Below are 16,305 nucleotides of genomic sequence, written 5' to 3' on the forward strand. Positions count from 1 at the left end.
AATTAACGGCGAATACTTCTATACCTCCATCAATATTGTGGGGTTAAATGTACATATTTTACTATTTAATTACAACTTACTGAATGGTATACTAAGCATAAAAATGATTAAGAAACCATTGCAAGTCTGCTGGATAAACCTCCAGTGTAAAAAAAATGTTATAATGATGTCTGACATTGTAATGTTTTAATGAAGTTATTTGACAGTTATTATCCCCCTCTTAAGACATCTACAAAACTCCGCGTGAAGTGTTAGCTTGACTGGTTGGTAAATGGTTGTAGATCAATACCCGAGTGTATACGCCAGTGAATGAACGTCAGATACATACAAATATTCATTCATTTCATTCAATGTATGAACTGTCGGTCTAGTTTTAACAACGCGATTTAAAAAGTGAAATCTGATGTCAAGATTGTGGAAAGGCATTTAGAAATGATTTTTGTGTAATCACTGTTAAGTAAATATTTGTTGAGTGGATTTTGTACACAAACCATCTGCAAACTATGTTGAAGAGTGCCGGTATTTGTTGCGGGAGTCTGATGGAGAAATAACTCTTGTCCGTATAAGAACAAATACCATTTCTAACATCCACTTCTATATTGTCATCAGATCTCTGCTTTCGCGCACTCAAAGATTTCATGCACAGCAAAAACAACATAATTTAGAAGATTTTCATTCATATTTTTTTATTTTAGCACAGTGCGATGTGGCTTTGCCTGCACTTTCTCACATGCCCACTCAAACGTCACTGGACAGCGGACGAACAGACAGATACACAATATATTAAAACACAAGAACCAATGTCACTCTAGACGCTAATCCACATTAGTTTCAAATCTACTGTACATAATTTACATTAGTTAAATCCAAACCACAACAGCTTCTATAATCAAATGCGCCGGGCAAATGACAGAACGCAACATATGTTTGAGACACCTCACAAAAAAAAAGAAAAAAGTAATACACGGAAAAAGCCCCAGAGCTCGGGGGCGAGCCCGGCTTTCACTGTCTCTATGAGGTATAACACGCTACGTGTATAGACATGGGGTTAGCCTATCTGCTACACGGCTGCTAACATCGTCGCCGTTCTTACAGTGTCACAGTCGCCGTCACTAGCAACAGATAGAAAGCAAAACCACTTGCCTTGGGAGATGTGAACCCTGAGATGTCCAAGCAAATTAAAGATAATATCTTGTGCCCGGATGAATGCATTTATATTGTTGGGGATGTGTTCCCTAGCCACCCCTTGTTGTCACAGACCAAAGGGTACGAGATAGGGATCATGAGACTTGTCCATTTAGGTGAGAGTTAGGGTTGAAACGCACCGCCCGGCGAGGAGGAGGCCAGTCGGGGTTTGGTTTTTGCACTTGCGTCCCGGGGATGATAAGTTGAGCACAATGGTCCTGTCCGTCCATGTCCACCGCCCTCCGGCCAATTAACTCGCCTGCAGCAGGACAATGCTGGCCGTGGGGGCACTACATGGTCTACTCCCACATGGGCTGGCCATCTTTGTTGTCGTGGCAAGAGATTCGTGTGAGTTTGTGCTGGAGTCCTTTCTGTTGGTGGCGCAGGAAATAGTCTATGATGTCAGTAATGAGTGTCCTTCCCCTATATTGTGGAAGGGTGCCACTGCCCTAGGCACATTGCCTTCTCCGGCGTTGATGACATACCGCCCATACCACGTAATTCAAGTCTAAGATGACGTCACAACACCAAGTGTACCCCTGTCAGACAAGGGCCAGCCCACACAGTGCCCACTTACATCGTGGTCAAAGTCTAATTAAATAGTCCCAGTACTGCAGGTGCGTGTTATGTGAGAAGAGACTGCTGGGAGTTCATGTTGTTGTGCGCGTACCAGGAGTAGTGAGACATAGACATATAAGAATTCGTTGATGGGTTATTGTTACTTAAGTCAGACCAGGTACACACTGGCTGGGGGCTCATGGACGACGACACCGGAAGTAGAGGCTGTGGCTGTTGACCTTGACCTTGACCTTGGGCTGCTGACTGTTGTGGTGTTTGGGGTTGAGCCGGAGGTAGCTCGGCGGGCTGAGGTTGGGCCTGGGGTTGAGGTTGTTGCTGTGGCACTGGTGATGTCTGTGGCTGTGGCTGCTGGGGTTGCGGTGGGGTTGAGTTGGGGTTCTGCTTCATCAGCTTCTTGTACTTGGAACGCCTGTTCTGGAACCAGATCTTTACCTGGAAGAGGAGAAGCAACGTTTTAGAAGTGTGATAGAAAACACACATCGAACAATAAAGTCTTTCTGACAATAAACACGAAAGCTACATTCAAGTCATACATTGATTGCTGGTATTATTGGATGTAGCAGTTGATAGCTACCATCGAGTGACTCAAACCTACAGCAATAAGTAAAGAGCGGCCAAAATCACCAAAGCAGTCACATGATGAACAGATTGGATTTACAGACATAGGATATATTTGATTAAAAGTCGGATAATTGTTAAGCTTTTAGTTTCCTGTAAAGCAATCCATAGTTCAGTGTGTGGAGATAGCTTATATGTCTCCAGACGGGCATATAACAATCAGAAGGATTAAGTCTCCTCGTCACCGAGTCAGCTCTATATTTATCAAGGCAATAATAGTGGAACTATTTCAACAAATTCGGGTAAACTAACACACGGCATGTGGTATTTCTATACTACTCAAAACAAGTTTAAGAACACCCGATTGCTCCATATTACTATTGTTAATCCGTCATACCAGGGAAGGTTAATATAATAATATAAAAGAATATGTCCTTTAACTTTTTTCAGGAATATTTATAACATCGATCACCTTCCCAAAGTTCTATAAAGTCGTTATGCCCAGAACGATATCTTTCCAGATGTTCAACAAAATTCGTTAACCTTTATGTTCTGAACGTGATAAGGTGAGCTATTTTGGACGGCAATGCTTGTGTGTGGAAGTGATATCTCTGTGTCTGGTATCTGCGCACAATACCACAGCCCTGTAATAGCAGGGTAGACCAACTCTCAGTGACCCGTGTGGATGGGTATCTCAGCACAATAACCGAGTCTTATAATGGTAGGGTAGGGCCGGCCTGACGGTGGAGACGTCGATACCCGGGGACAAAGCCATGGTAGAAATCCGCGTCCCTGAAGCGCCCACCCCCTACTGTTCTATCGGCCGAACATCGGTGAATCAGCTGTAACACAGGCCAGAGACGTAACCAAGCCTATATAGTGAAAGTCGGTGTACCCACGTCACAGTACGTGTGTCATGAGGGTCATCGTAAATTCCATCAGACACCCCCCCCCCCCCCCGACCCTGCCGTGACATGCCGCTAGAGTTACATGACAACATATTTTGACTTTCGATGACATCGATCTAGCTATCATGTCTGGCCGTACTCGAAATAGGCCAGCTATTGCACTGCCCTTCAATATCGTTTAAGGAATTTATGCACTGATATCGACAGTGTTAATGTACACACGTTGAGAGATTGACAGTCGTAGGTATATAGGTAGTCTCGCTCTGTCACGTGCTACTGTAGCACAAGACGTTACCGGTGTACCAGCGGTATTAGCCCTCATTATCAACCATAATGATAATCTTGTAGAAGTTTAGTAACAAGACTCTCCTCTCTTTCACTTCTCTTTTACAAATAAAAACCTGTTCAAAATTCATTGAGGCTTGCCACTTGGCTTCACGGATGTTTTCAAATACTCGCAAGCTCATTATTACCCATTCAGAAAGTGACATCTTGTCTCGGGTGCCCTTTGTCGGCTATTTGAAAACCTTGTCTGTTTATTACTTTTCATCTAATATCATTACTTTAATGGTCAAATGATAGGGGTAACCTTACAAATTACACATCTTAACCCCCGTGAAAGCTCTACTAGCAAAATCAGTCTTCAAAAGCCGGCCCATCTCTTCCCACTCACACTGCACAGTATCAACACGTTTCTCAGCAAGTGAGGTCGTTTTACAAATGTATAAGCTAGGGTTATAACAATCTCAACAGCCTATACAGACTATGTGGCTCTCGACGGGTGAGCGGGGGCAGATAGATAGGTATACATATATACCAAGGCAGTAGGTTAGTCCAGTGGCTTGTGTTCTCAACTAACATGGACAAGGCACGGGTTTGACTCTACACAATAAATGGTTATTGGCCACACTCTCAGCCTCATGTGGCTGCAAGTGTTCTGATTCGAACGCAAGCCTCTAACTTGCCAGTTTGCAATAAACTTCTAGATAAGAACCTGTGGAATAATTTCAGCTTATTTAGTATTTTAAAAATCAAAAACTTCAACTTGAGCCATGGGGATGAATTTTTTTACTTTTAAAAAGGTTCAGTGGTATTTAAAAGATGAATTAATAATCCGGCATAACCCACCCCTTCCAACCCTCAAAAACCTTCTCCGTGAACCAAAGCAAATGTCTATTTTCCTCACCACAGGGGCGAGTCAACTCCGTTGGGTACATGAGGCGGGTGTTCGTGGAGGGGGATGGGGGTAGCTGGGCTAATGAATCCTATTAAATGTGACGAGAAGCGCTTGTGACATGTCCTATTGGAGTTCTGACACCCGTAGCCTTGCTTGTATACTTGAGGGGCACGGGAACTACGCTCGCTACACCACAATCCATCCCCTGTAGTCGACATCAGGCGCCTTACAAATACATTCAATACTTTACAAGACATTTCATTTAATCTAACAAATACTTAGCTTTTAATATCTTAATGCAGCTTTACAAGCAGAAACTTCGTTCGAACCTTTTGGTTTCTACAAACGACCTCAAGTATGACACGCATCTAATAGATATTAACGTATAGTATTTACAGAGTAATGTAGTGATATGTATCATACATTTAACACCCTTGTAAACCGAACAGTGTATATTTGTTGATCCGGGGCTGGCGCTATTGTCGTGAAGTACTTTGAAGTAGTAAGCAAAAAGTGACGCTTGGGGCATTGTATCTCGAGACGAAATGGCATGATTGTATCTGCCTGCTAGCAAGCCCCTGCCTATACGTGCACACTTCTAATAGCTGAAATCAAAAGTTTGACTTTTCTTATCCTTGGGATCACAAAGTCCCGGCGCCTGAAGGCCCGAAACTCACGTGCAAACACGCCCGACAAAAACTTATCAGCCAATCAGAATAGCGATTAGCCAGATTAGCATAATCAAAAGATCTCCGCTAATTTGCACACTTGTTGAGTTGTAGTGTTACACAATGGCTTGTGGCAAGTGTTGGGGTGTCTAGCGACTCAGCTGAGATCGTGGCGCTCTGATCTGCTAGACGTATTGTCAAGAACTCAGCTCCTCAATGGGAGACGCAGGGGGCCCAAGGAAAGACAATACCCTGCTGATATGTGAAGAATTTCCCAGACTTGATCAAACATATACTCTATCTACCCGCTATTGATAGTGGTTCCCTCGCCACAAATCAGTCTTTTCTTATCGATCTAGCTTGAGTTATCACTTTCTTTCAAATGATATATCAACATTCTTAACATAGTCCGAAGTGTCTACATTCCTTTAACTTATCAATTAAATCAAAAAATGTATTTCAAACCCTCCCGTACTATCGCATATCACGTCCCAGTATGAAAAGATATATGGCATGTTTGAGTAGATCCCAAACTATCAAGTATGTGGGTATGGTGTTGGACAGAGGCGCAAACACGAAACCCAACATTTAACAATTCAAATTCTGTTTGCCCGAAGCATGTGCTATTTCTTGCATGTCCCGCGGGCAAACCCAGATTCTAGCTGTCATCCGTGATTCCTTTATTGAGTGTAATCTGATTTGCAAATATTACCAATCGGAATTGGTCGTGTGTACTTCAAACACAATGAATATTTAATCAGAGAAATGATTTGACAGGAACATCACATGAACGTGTTTTCCTTTCGCTATTTATACAAGTCAATTTGTTATTGAAACAGATCAAGTTTGTTTATAAATATTTGTTTATTATGTTTTGCTGCTGTTATGTTAACATAATGAAGAAAATAAATAATTTCAATTGGGTAAGCTATGAGATATTTTAGAGACATATTTTACAAACCGCATTTACAGATATTTCAAACTTTCGGTCATCAGATGTTATCATTATATGTACATGGTTGTAACCAAATTATTATTCAACAAAACAGATACAGTAATACCGTGTTCCGGTGCGTTTCCGGGTGCCATTCCCGCCAGAGAATCACAGAGTGGGTCACATATATCGTGACTGTGGGTCATTGCAGTTAAAAAATCAGTTTTATGACAAAGAAGTAAAGTTAGTTGTTTAATACTTTAAAAAGGGTAACGCTAGCGGAAAGCGGTAGTCAACTGCTTGTTTTCACTGAACGTAAAACACTGATCGCGAACACAATGCCCACCACCTGTCGGTTGCATGCAGAATCACAGCCCTGTTGTCGGACACTGTTTAACGTTTCAGAAAATACGCTTTTACAAATCCGAACGCGGCTCTCGCATTTATCCCTGTTGAAGCATCAAAGAAAAACGAAACGGTCCATTTTGGCCAAGTAGCCAACTACACGCGATGGCCAGTGTTGTAGAATAGAGGTTACTAGCAACAACCTGATCACAAGCTATTTCATTACAATCTAACAATATTTTGGTCACACTGGCCATACAAACACTTCAATTTCTTTTGTGTGTTAATATGTCTGTATCAATATTTATTTAATAATTATTAGCGAAAGGACCTTCTTACATTAAAACTGGAAACACCACTTTAAAAAACAATAATCATTACTCATAGTGTGTTGTCTCCGGGTTAATAGTTTCGCAATGAAATATACTATTGTGTGTGTTATTTGAAGTAAAGAGAAGTTTTTATGTCCTACAGAAAAGATACAATAAAAAAATTACACAGCATGATCGTGAACCAGCTGGCCGATCCGAACGTAGATTACCTTGAAAGGGGCAACGATCTGGTTTACAACAAGGGGAACCAAACTATGAGACTCCCCTTTTGTTTGCAAATCAGAAACATAAGTTCAAACGTTGAGCTGTTGACATTTAAATCCATAAGTTGGGTAGATGTTAAACGGGTATGACGTACCCTGCTTGTGACCCGTGGGTTTTGTAAAGACCACTGCAGAATGATATCACGCTAATCTATCGGGTATTTGTAGAAAACTCCATCCTGTTTCGTTCGCTCCAACGAACTAAGAAAACCGGGCTTGAATGTATTGTGATTTGAATTGTATGCCGAAAAAAAAATTCAAACTATTTTTATAAACATATTCGGTCTGCTTATTTTGTACGTTTACGGTTGAAATTAATGATAGTTCACCTGCGTACACTTCTGCGTTCAGACATGGTAGTGGTTTCATATATATACATTTACTAATTCAATTATTTTTATTTTTATAATATTTTTTAAATCCCCCACTTAAAATACATTAAGTAAATTAATGTTAAAAATAATAGGATTTGTTACCGACACTTCATTTCAAATATAACCAGTTTGTTTTATACTTCTCTGAAAAATCAAATAATATATTACCGATTTCAGCGTTTTTAAATGAAAAAGGTAGAAATCAGGCAGAAAAAAAACAAGTTTTGCGCTCTGTGATAATTAACGTCAATTGTGCGTCTCCCCGGAATTCCACACACTTCATTAACGGCTGGGGATGAGAGCAGATATGGACTATTGATTCTACAACTTGATACTCGGCCGGGTAATGTTGAACGCTACACCGTCAAAACAATTAAATTGTGTTAGAAGTGTCTTTGGGGCGCTTGGAAAAGGGATAATAAATTAACAATTAGCTGTGTAAGGTTACCCTGTTGAATTGACTATGTCAGTAGAAATCAAAACACGAAATGGCTTTAATCTGAATTAAGGAGCGAGGGGCACCTGGGTGTTACAATATCCACGTCTCTACCCCAGGCGGGTAGGTTCAAATAACAAAGACAGAAAATGCGTACAACGAATTTGAGACGCAATATTGTACTATTTAATTATAAACCTCTGTGGAGTAGTTGTACACTTAGGAATAAAATTATGATAAATAAATAAATAAATAAATACAAAATAAATACAAAATAAATAAATAAATAAATAAATAAATAAATAAATAAATAAATAAATAAATAAATAAATAAATAAATAAATAAATAAATAATGTCCCCACTGACATATTTGAGAATTATAGTCATGTCACCCTCCACACACACACCCTTCTCAATCCCGACCCCCAAAAGGTGATACCTGATCCCCCTCCAAATCATCACCTGTGTATTATCGTCCCCACGATCCAAGGCCGGATTAAAAGTGTGAAACTCAACGAGACATGCCATGTCATCCTAGTCAAAGAAACTTTCAGTTTTTTTCTTCTTCCCCCAGCTTTTGACATGGTGAGAATTCCAACTGCGGTATAAGTCCGTCATGTGGGAAGCAACGGAGTGCTTCTGTGACAAACGTCTACCCGAGGGGTCAGTGCTTCCTTTAAATGTGACACCGGGTTGGGAGATAGAATCAGGACCCCTCAGATGAAATCCGAGCGGGTTCAAGCCGTATTGTGTAGGGTAGCGTAAATACTAGCGAAGTGTAAGTATAGCCCTCTATGACAGTGACGCAACACATCAGGTGCGATTGCGCGGCCCCCAGACTCGACCTGAGTCTAACACTGTTAGTTTGATCTTCAACTAGCTTGCTACTTTCGTATCGACCGGTCGCGAAATAGCACAAAATAATGTTTAATTCGCTCCTATTCCAGTTATTATTTTGAACACTACAATTTAGACAAAAATCAATGGCGTTCCGTGGCCTGTTATTTGTTGATGAAAGATTTCGTAAATATAGCCTCATTTGTTGTCCCTAAGTGCGCTGTCTTGTCAAATAAATTAAGCAGGCAATGCTAAAACACCTAATCACACACTATTATGAAATTTTAAGCCTCGGCGTTGGAGAAAATTGCGTATAATCAAGGCAAATTTTGATGTTGACAAAACTAATACTTTGCTCCAATCAAATATGTTAAATGTCCCCTCTAACAGTAGAAAATGATTCCTTTGCAAAAATTGGTCAATTTTGTCGAAGTATATAAGCGTGTCTGTGGGGCAGGCAGGCCGACAGAGCGGAGGTCTGAGGGAGGAGGGCTGCAGGGACGGATCGACTTACCTGTGTTTGCGTCAGCCCCAGGGATGCTGCCAGTTCGGCCCTCTCCGGCAGGGCCAGGTACTGAGTTCGCTGGAACCGACGGTTGAGCTGCTGAAGCTGAAGACTGGAGTAGATGGTGCGGGGCTTCCTCATCTTTTTACCTTTACCGTTTATTCTCAGTTGGTCGTCCATTTGAGGTTTTTCTGTGGAGAGGATACAAAGTTGATAATTCCTGGAAGTACCGTGGGACAATACTGTGTGAATTGTGTGTCCGACATAACGGAGTTCGAGCCTGGATGTTGCCATTGCAGGCCTCGTCAGTATATCGTGTCTTCATGGAAACGTGAAATTGTCACGGCTCGGACATTAAACCTTCTCTCTTTGTTGAGGTTATTATTTCCATATTTTAACAGTTTTCAGCCACATATCGCCATTCTGCGGCATGACGGGGAAGATGTTATACATTTTCTCTAAACTGATACAGAACAGTATTATTAATTTCTTCTAACAAAGCGACTACATTGTGTGTTTCTTCTAACAGAGCGACCAAAATTATATAAACTACAGGGCAAAATAAATTATACACCCATGTTTCATGGTGGTTAAAAATGGATCAAACAAGAAAAGGTTAATCGATGGTGATGTATTTCATACGGGTATCAAAGTATATTTTGACCGCCTTCTGTGTCGAGTGTTTCGGCGACTCCTTTCAGTCTAGTAACGTTTATTTTTGTAATTTTGTCTTGATCAAATCCCACTTTCGAGTATATACTTTCATTTGCAGAGTAGTTTATTACGTTCGAATTTAATACAGAGTGACTACATTTAACAGTACGTAAATTTAATACAGAGTGACTACATTTAACAGTACGCTAATTTAATACAGAGTGACTACATTTAACAGTACGTTAATTTAGTACAGAGTGACTACATTTAACAGTACGTTAATTTAATACAGAGTGACTACATTTAACAGTACGCTAATTTAATACAGAGTGACTACATTTAACAGTACGTTAATTTAATACAGAGCCACTAAACTGTGGTTCGTACTTATTTGATACAATACTACTACATTAAGTATTGTATTCTTATCTGATGCGGGGGTCATGTTGTGTATTTCAATTTTTACTTCACACGGAGAGATTTAACATATTTCGTTAAAATTTGTTATTTTCCTTTTACCCATCCAAAGAGTAAACATTACAATTAACATCAATATAAATACAAATGACACGGGTGCTTAAACATTACTGAACAAGAAAACCGCCTCAATAGAGCCTAACAATGTGCTAATTCTTTTTTCGTTTTCTTGCCACTTACAGATATTATCCTTTTCTCGTTGAAATAATAATTTCGTCATTTCCTCCAGACAAATTCTATAAACTAAGTGTTACAATTATGAATTCCCTGAAGTAGATGTGGCATATTTATTTCACAGGTAGCACACACTCGATCTATTGGTAATATTCCCTATACCGGGAACAACATGACATGACAACACGCCTTCCAACAGAGGTTTCCCTCAACTTTTAGCTACTTTTACCCAATGTGATACTCAACGCTGAGCACACGGTTAACCGAACAATCTCATCACCAACACAATATTTAGAAGATTCCCCTTGACGGAACTCGCTTGAAAGCGCGGTATCATCTTTTGCTAAAGACCGACACGGCAAATTGTGCCGGCAATTGAATAGAAAATATGTACCAAACCTTTTATCGTTTATTCATAGCAATCAATGCCTATCCCCCAGTATATTATTGTCATGTTGAGTAGATATTTCTCCATTGTCTGGCGTTGATGCATGTCGTGTTCCCTATGAGGCGAGATACTCTTTACGTGATGCAGAACGAGAGATTTACATGTCAAATCACATCGTGTTTTAACTAATGGAAATATTTTGTTCAATGTATTTCATCATATCAACATACACGTAAACAGTTTAGTATGAGTATTTGAAATTGTACAAGAATCTATTATTGTTCCCGTTGGTAAACTGTCGGAAAAGTGTACCGTGAGTTAAATGTCCCGTCCGACTGAGTTATCGTGTCCTGAAGTATTTTGACGTTGTAGTAATTATTAGACGGTTGCCGTGATCATTAAGACACAAACATAATTACTTAATCATTTTCCGATTTACGGATGACATATAATGGGTTTTAATGGCCGTCCTGCGAAGCGATTCGCCTAACTTTGACATGTAAACACGGCGTTTAGAAACACAAATTGTCTTGTAATTCCGTGTATACGGGTCATCCGGCGCTGATTGCGGTACACAATTTCTATAGTTATGATGACAAGAAGCCTGTTACAACGCTACAGTACTCACCATCTCTAGGAGGCGACGGGGTCTGGTAGGGTGACATAGAGAACGGGTGGCTTGTTGGAGGATTGTACGATGTAGGAGCCATGCTGTTCATAGGAAACGGGTACGCTAGAGGTCTGGTAGGTTGCGATGTAAAAACATCGTGCTGCGAATGTTGAGGAGGGTAGCCAGATCGGATAGGGTACGCTGGGTGCCCCATTGATGGAGGCATCTGCTGTTGTAGTTCCATGAAGGCAGACTTGCCTACCATTTCTTGCTCCAAACCGTCCATAGCACCCGCCATGTTCAACATCGTGTCTACTTCAGTGTTATTAGGGGTAATTTTGAGATAAATATGGCCTGTCCGACGATCAGTATCCCTGTATACTGCTAGTCCTTAGTTCCTCAAACTACCACTTAAATCAGCCAAGTTGGCCCCCAAAATATACCAATACATACTCCCGACCACCCAAGCCCCGCCTCCAGAGCGCTGTGATTGGTTGCCGGTAACGAGAGCTGTCAATCACGGGATTTGAAGACGGCTTGAGCGGTGAGTGGAGCGATGCGACGGAGCAACACAAGGCGATGGGCGCGCTATTATGACGGTGAATGGAGTCGGTAAGAGGCTTAGAAGACTGTCCCGACGATAGAGGCCTGGAGCTCGCTACCATTTCGCCGACCGGCTACCGGCAGACAAGCTTAGCGAACCTTACCACGGACTGACGGAGTGTTCTTTTACTAAAACAATTGTTCCCGTTCAACCTGATTTCCAATCTCGTCGAGCGGGAGACAATAGCTAATCTTAAACTTGTTAAAGAGGTTTTCAAAATCAAAACATCGTCAAGTGATGGCAGAGGGGAGAGGGTGTTGATCTGTCGATCGAGATCACGACGTCTTAGATGAACTGGCGTCATGTTCTCAGATTTGGCACTTTCAGGTGGATGTGTTTTTTCACACACCACTTACACACTATGAATTCAAGATAAAGTTCCACATATTTCTCAGACCCAATAATCAGATTTCTAACACATTAATTCAAGGAATTGTATTAAAGAACATGAGTTATATTATTATATTGATTCACAAGGAAATATGAAACACGCATTACCTTTTAAAAATATTAAAAACAATTTTCATGATAGTTTTTAATGAACACTTGTCAACAATCTATTGATTAAAAACGCCTTGCAAATAACACGGACTTATTGTTACTGCCTTAGGACATTGAATATTTATATCTTTCGTTTTATGAAAAATGAGATAATTATATTGTTGTAATTTTAATTGTTAATATAAAAAGGCTTCAGTTCTTACAAAGCTATTTAGGCTGTGGTGAAGCTAATCAGTACCGCAATATCCGAGTTTCGAGTGGCATGAGTTTCGTATTTTAATCTGCGGTTTTTTCCTTGTTCTTATTTGATTATCCCGATAACTTTTATAAATTATCCAGCAAACTTGCGAACAATACACCAGTGTTTACATCCCATAATCTGCCCCGCGTTACACTAACGTCATAAAGGCAACCTACAGCCTCGTCTTCATGGGGGTAATATGAACCCGTATGAGACGTTTCAATTGCATTGAAACAAGCGTGAAAAAAATTACCAAAATTGACTATAATTTATTTCTGTCAATTTAGGCACAATATACCCTAACACGAATTAGTGGAATTTTTTTCGCGATGCCTCGCGCCTCATTAAACCGAACACAGGGAAAGTGAGAAAAGACTGGATAATTGAGGGCAACATTATTCCTGTGTGCGATAGGCCGGTCAGAGGGCAGTGTCTAGCGATCTCTGAAAACAAATACTATCCACGTGGAACTGCTTGCCTGTGTGTAAGGTGGTGAGATTAGAGTTAAGTAGCGACTGATTGCTAGCTCCCCTTAAGATCAACCCCTACCCTCTACACGGCAAATGTGTTTACCTTCTCAACGCTGCTCTCTCCGAGCGCAAACACTACACCAATACAAGGAGAGTTTTAGTGGCAATTTGTGCGTGGTTAAGAAACCTGCTCCATACACCCGGTTCCGTGGCACACGCCACAACATAGAGGGGATTTGATTATTGAAAATACGTAATGATAAACCAGCATTAAATTCATAATACCAAGTTACAAATATTGGTCAGTTTTTAAATTCCTATACAAAATGGATCTACGTGATGCGCTAGTATAAAGTATGAATCATACACAATACATCATTCGTATGACGTAAAATATTTATGATAACAAACGAAATATCCTGTTTGTTGTTCTAAACTTATGACAACACTTTGCCTGGAGATTAGGTATTTGTTGTTTCGCATTCTCGTTTTAGGCAGTGGAAATACACCGCATTAACGGATTCATCTTAAAGTTTTGGTTTTATAACTTTGTACTTTCCATTATGATATTACCGCGAATCATCAGAAATAGTGAGTACAGGAAAAATGCAAATAAATATGTGGACTTTTTACCAACTTGCTATAAGTGATAAAAACATTTTTAGCCGAAAGCAAAAATTATTTTGTACTATGAAAACCCTAATTTTGATTTGTTAAAAATGAAATTTCACTGTAGGCCCTACCCTTTACTGAATACAGCGTTATAACGATTATTTTGGGCTAAATGGTCCATATCTACGGGGTCGACATCCTCTTATGGATGTGATGCGATTGTACAGAGTGTGTACGTGGAAAAATGCGCAAGTCGTGCACCCTGATTTTTTTCATATTGTCTTGAATATGTTTTTCTATTGGTTTTCCTCGTTTCATGTTGAAGGTTTATCTGATGGTGGGCGACGTTGTTATTAAAAGTAAGTTTCTTGCAGCCTGTGTACGTTTAATATATTATTACATTATCTATTGAATATTAAAAAAATGTAATTCACATTAAATATTCCAAGTTTTATAATTCGTGTCATTGTCAAAACTGTCATATACTACATGAAGGTGGGAAGGAGACAGATATATTGGCCAGTATGTGTGCATCAATGCTAAAACTAACACTTCCTTAATGTGTTTACGTTTCAGATTATGGTAACAATTGATGGTGACCCTTTGTCGACCAATTGTTGCTGTTGAAACGAACATCGTCTTCCGTAAAGAAACATGTTTGATCTTTAAGATTAATGTCGGTCGCTTCACTTTGTCTGTCTCTGTTGTGAGAATCTGACGCCATCACAGTTTCTTGTACCGCCCCAAGACGGGTTCTAGTTTTTGTGCTCTCCGTCAGATGAACGTGGATTAACGCCTAGATTAGACGCGACATGTCCACTCGGTGTTACAATTGTATGTGACAGTATCAGGCAGTATACCACTGAAGCATCTTACTGAGCTACGCAATCAATACAGGACTGCTCATTCTGAGCCACCCCCCACCCCCACCACACTCTCCCCCAGCACATTTAGTAGACGCCCTTCCTTCATTATATTCTCTGAAAGAAAATCAGTGTCCGCTTTGTCTATTTCAAAACTATATCATATATGTAAAACAACCCAGATAATTCAGGCCACGAAAAGCTAAATCGATTACTTGTCTATTAACAAGATGTTAACTAATGTAAAGCTGCCATGTCAGCATTTATAACTTAGCATGGCCGTGTTTATCTTACGATTGATATTCTGTTGTATCTAATGTATATATGAATATAGATAAAAGATACACAGATATGTTTCCAGTTCATAAACACCAGACACACATCGCTAACCCGAGCAATGTTTGAATAGCTGTAATTTGTAAGTATTAATAAGTGTATGCGGTCTGAGCTGTGACAACGTTATGATAATATCTTATATAACTGAATATATGTGTTCCCTATGGGAGAACCCCCTAACTCGCCTCGGCGTCTGTTAACATACCGTCTCTGTCGGCCTTACTATTGTTTGGTGGTAGTTCCCGTGTCCCTGTTAGTCTTTCTCAACTCATTCTCCTCCTCTTGGATTAAGTAATCTCTGTTACCTGAAGCTCTCACCTCACAACCCCTCCCGCCCTATTGTTTCTAGACCTCTGATCTCTGGTCGCCTCCCTCATCATCAATGCAGGGATACATCCTTTGTCATACCAAATACAATCCCGTGTGATTTGGCAGAGCAAAAACCTTCAACCACAGTCTAGCTTCAGCTCATATTAAGCCCCTACAAACGGGAATGTAAGAATGCGATTTGTGGTGTTAATAACTTTAGCCACTCCGTTCTCTAATCAATGTAAAATTATACGTTAGTTCTGAGAGCTAACATTTGTAACAAGGGAGCTGTTTTAACATCGGTATTATGCCAGTTGAAATCAGAGTTTGAATTTGAAATGAATCACTCTCAGTTTTGCCAGTACGGGATCTTTATTTTATTCAAGTATTAGCAACTATCGATTTTCTTTTAAAGTAGTTTTTGCAGCTCTGAAGGGTGCAATTATGAGGCAGCCCGACTCGGTAAACACAGAAGCACGTGGTGGAGGGTCATTGCGTGGAGCGGGGTCTCTAGCAGCAGCCAATCCCAGCCAGTAGGAGGTCAGACACGACCACTTTCCTCAGAGGCCAGACACGACCACTTTCCTCAGTGGCCAGACACGACCACTTTCCTCAGAGGCCAGACACGACCACTTTCCTCAGAGGTCAGACACGACCACTTTCCTCAGAGGTCAGACACGACCACTTTCCTCAGTGGCCAGACACGACCAGGCCACTTCTTACAGAGGCCAGACACGAACACGTCTAACAAGGGTCAGATACAGCCACATTCGTCAGTGGCCAGACACGACCACTTCTTACAGAGGTCAGACACGAACACGTCTAACAAAGGTCAGATACAGCCACATTCGTCAGTGGCCAGACACGACCACTTCTTACAGAGGTCAGACACGACCACTTTCCTCAGAGGTCAGACACGACCACTTTCCTCAGAGGTCAGACACGACCACTTCCCTCAGAGGTC

The 16,305-nt window shown here is 40.7% G+C and overlaps 1 protein-coding gene across 1 annotated transcript; it reads right to left on the bottom strand.

The window, feature by feature from the left end:
• Positions 1-669: 669 nt before the first annotated feature.
• Positions 670-11,829, bottom strand: LOC124119059 (homeobox protein Dlx1a-like). Its single transcript, XM_046481448.2, has 3 exons — positions 11,424-11,829; positions 9,112-9,293; positions 670-2,196 (listed from the first exon to the last, which is right to left on the bottom strand). The coding sequence occupies exons 1-3, from the start codon at positions 11,710-11,712 to the stop codon at positions 1,810-1,812; spliced, it is 858 nt and encodes a 285-aa protein (XP_046337404.1). The 5' UTR covers positions 11,713-11,829; the 3' UTR covers positions 670-1,809.
• Positions 11,830-16,305: the final 4,476 nt, after the last annotated feature.

Source organism: Haliotis rufescens, unplaced genomic scaffold (assembly GCF_023055435.1).
Source record: "Haliotis rufescens isolate VD_foot unplaced genomic scaffold, xgHalRufe1.0.p SCAF_31, whole genome shotgun sequence".
NCBI classification, from domain to species: Eukaryota; Metazoa; Mollusca; class Gastropoda; order Lepetellida; family Haliotidae; genus Haliotis; species Haliotis rufescens.

Excerpts from the sequence above, each read along its gene's own strand:
- LOC124119059 (XM_046481448.2), bottom strand. The coding sequence starts at position 11,712 with ATGTTGAACATGGCGGGTGCTATGGACGGTTTGGAGCAAGAAATGGTA. Across the intron at positions 9,294-11,423 it reads CCCGTCGCCTCCTAGAGATG|AAAAACCTCAAATGGACGAC; the intron begins GTGAGTACTGTA and ends TCCTCTCCACAG. Across the intron at positions 2,197-9,111 it reads TGGGGCTGACGCAAACACAG|GTAAAGATCTGGTTCCAGAA; the intron begins GTAAGTCGATCC and ends CTCCTCTTCCAG.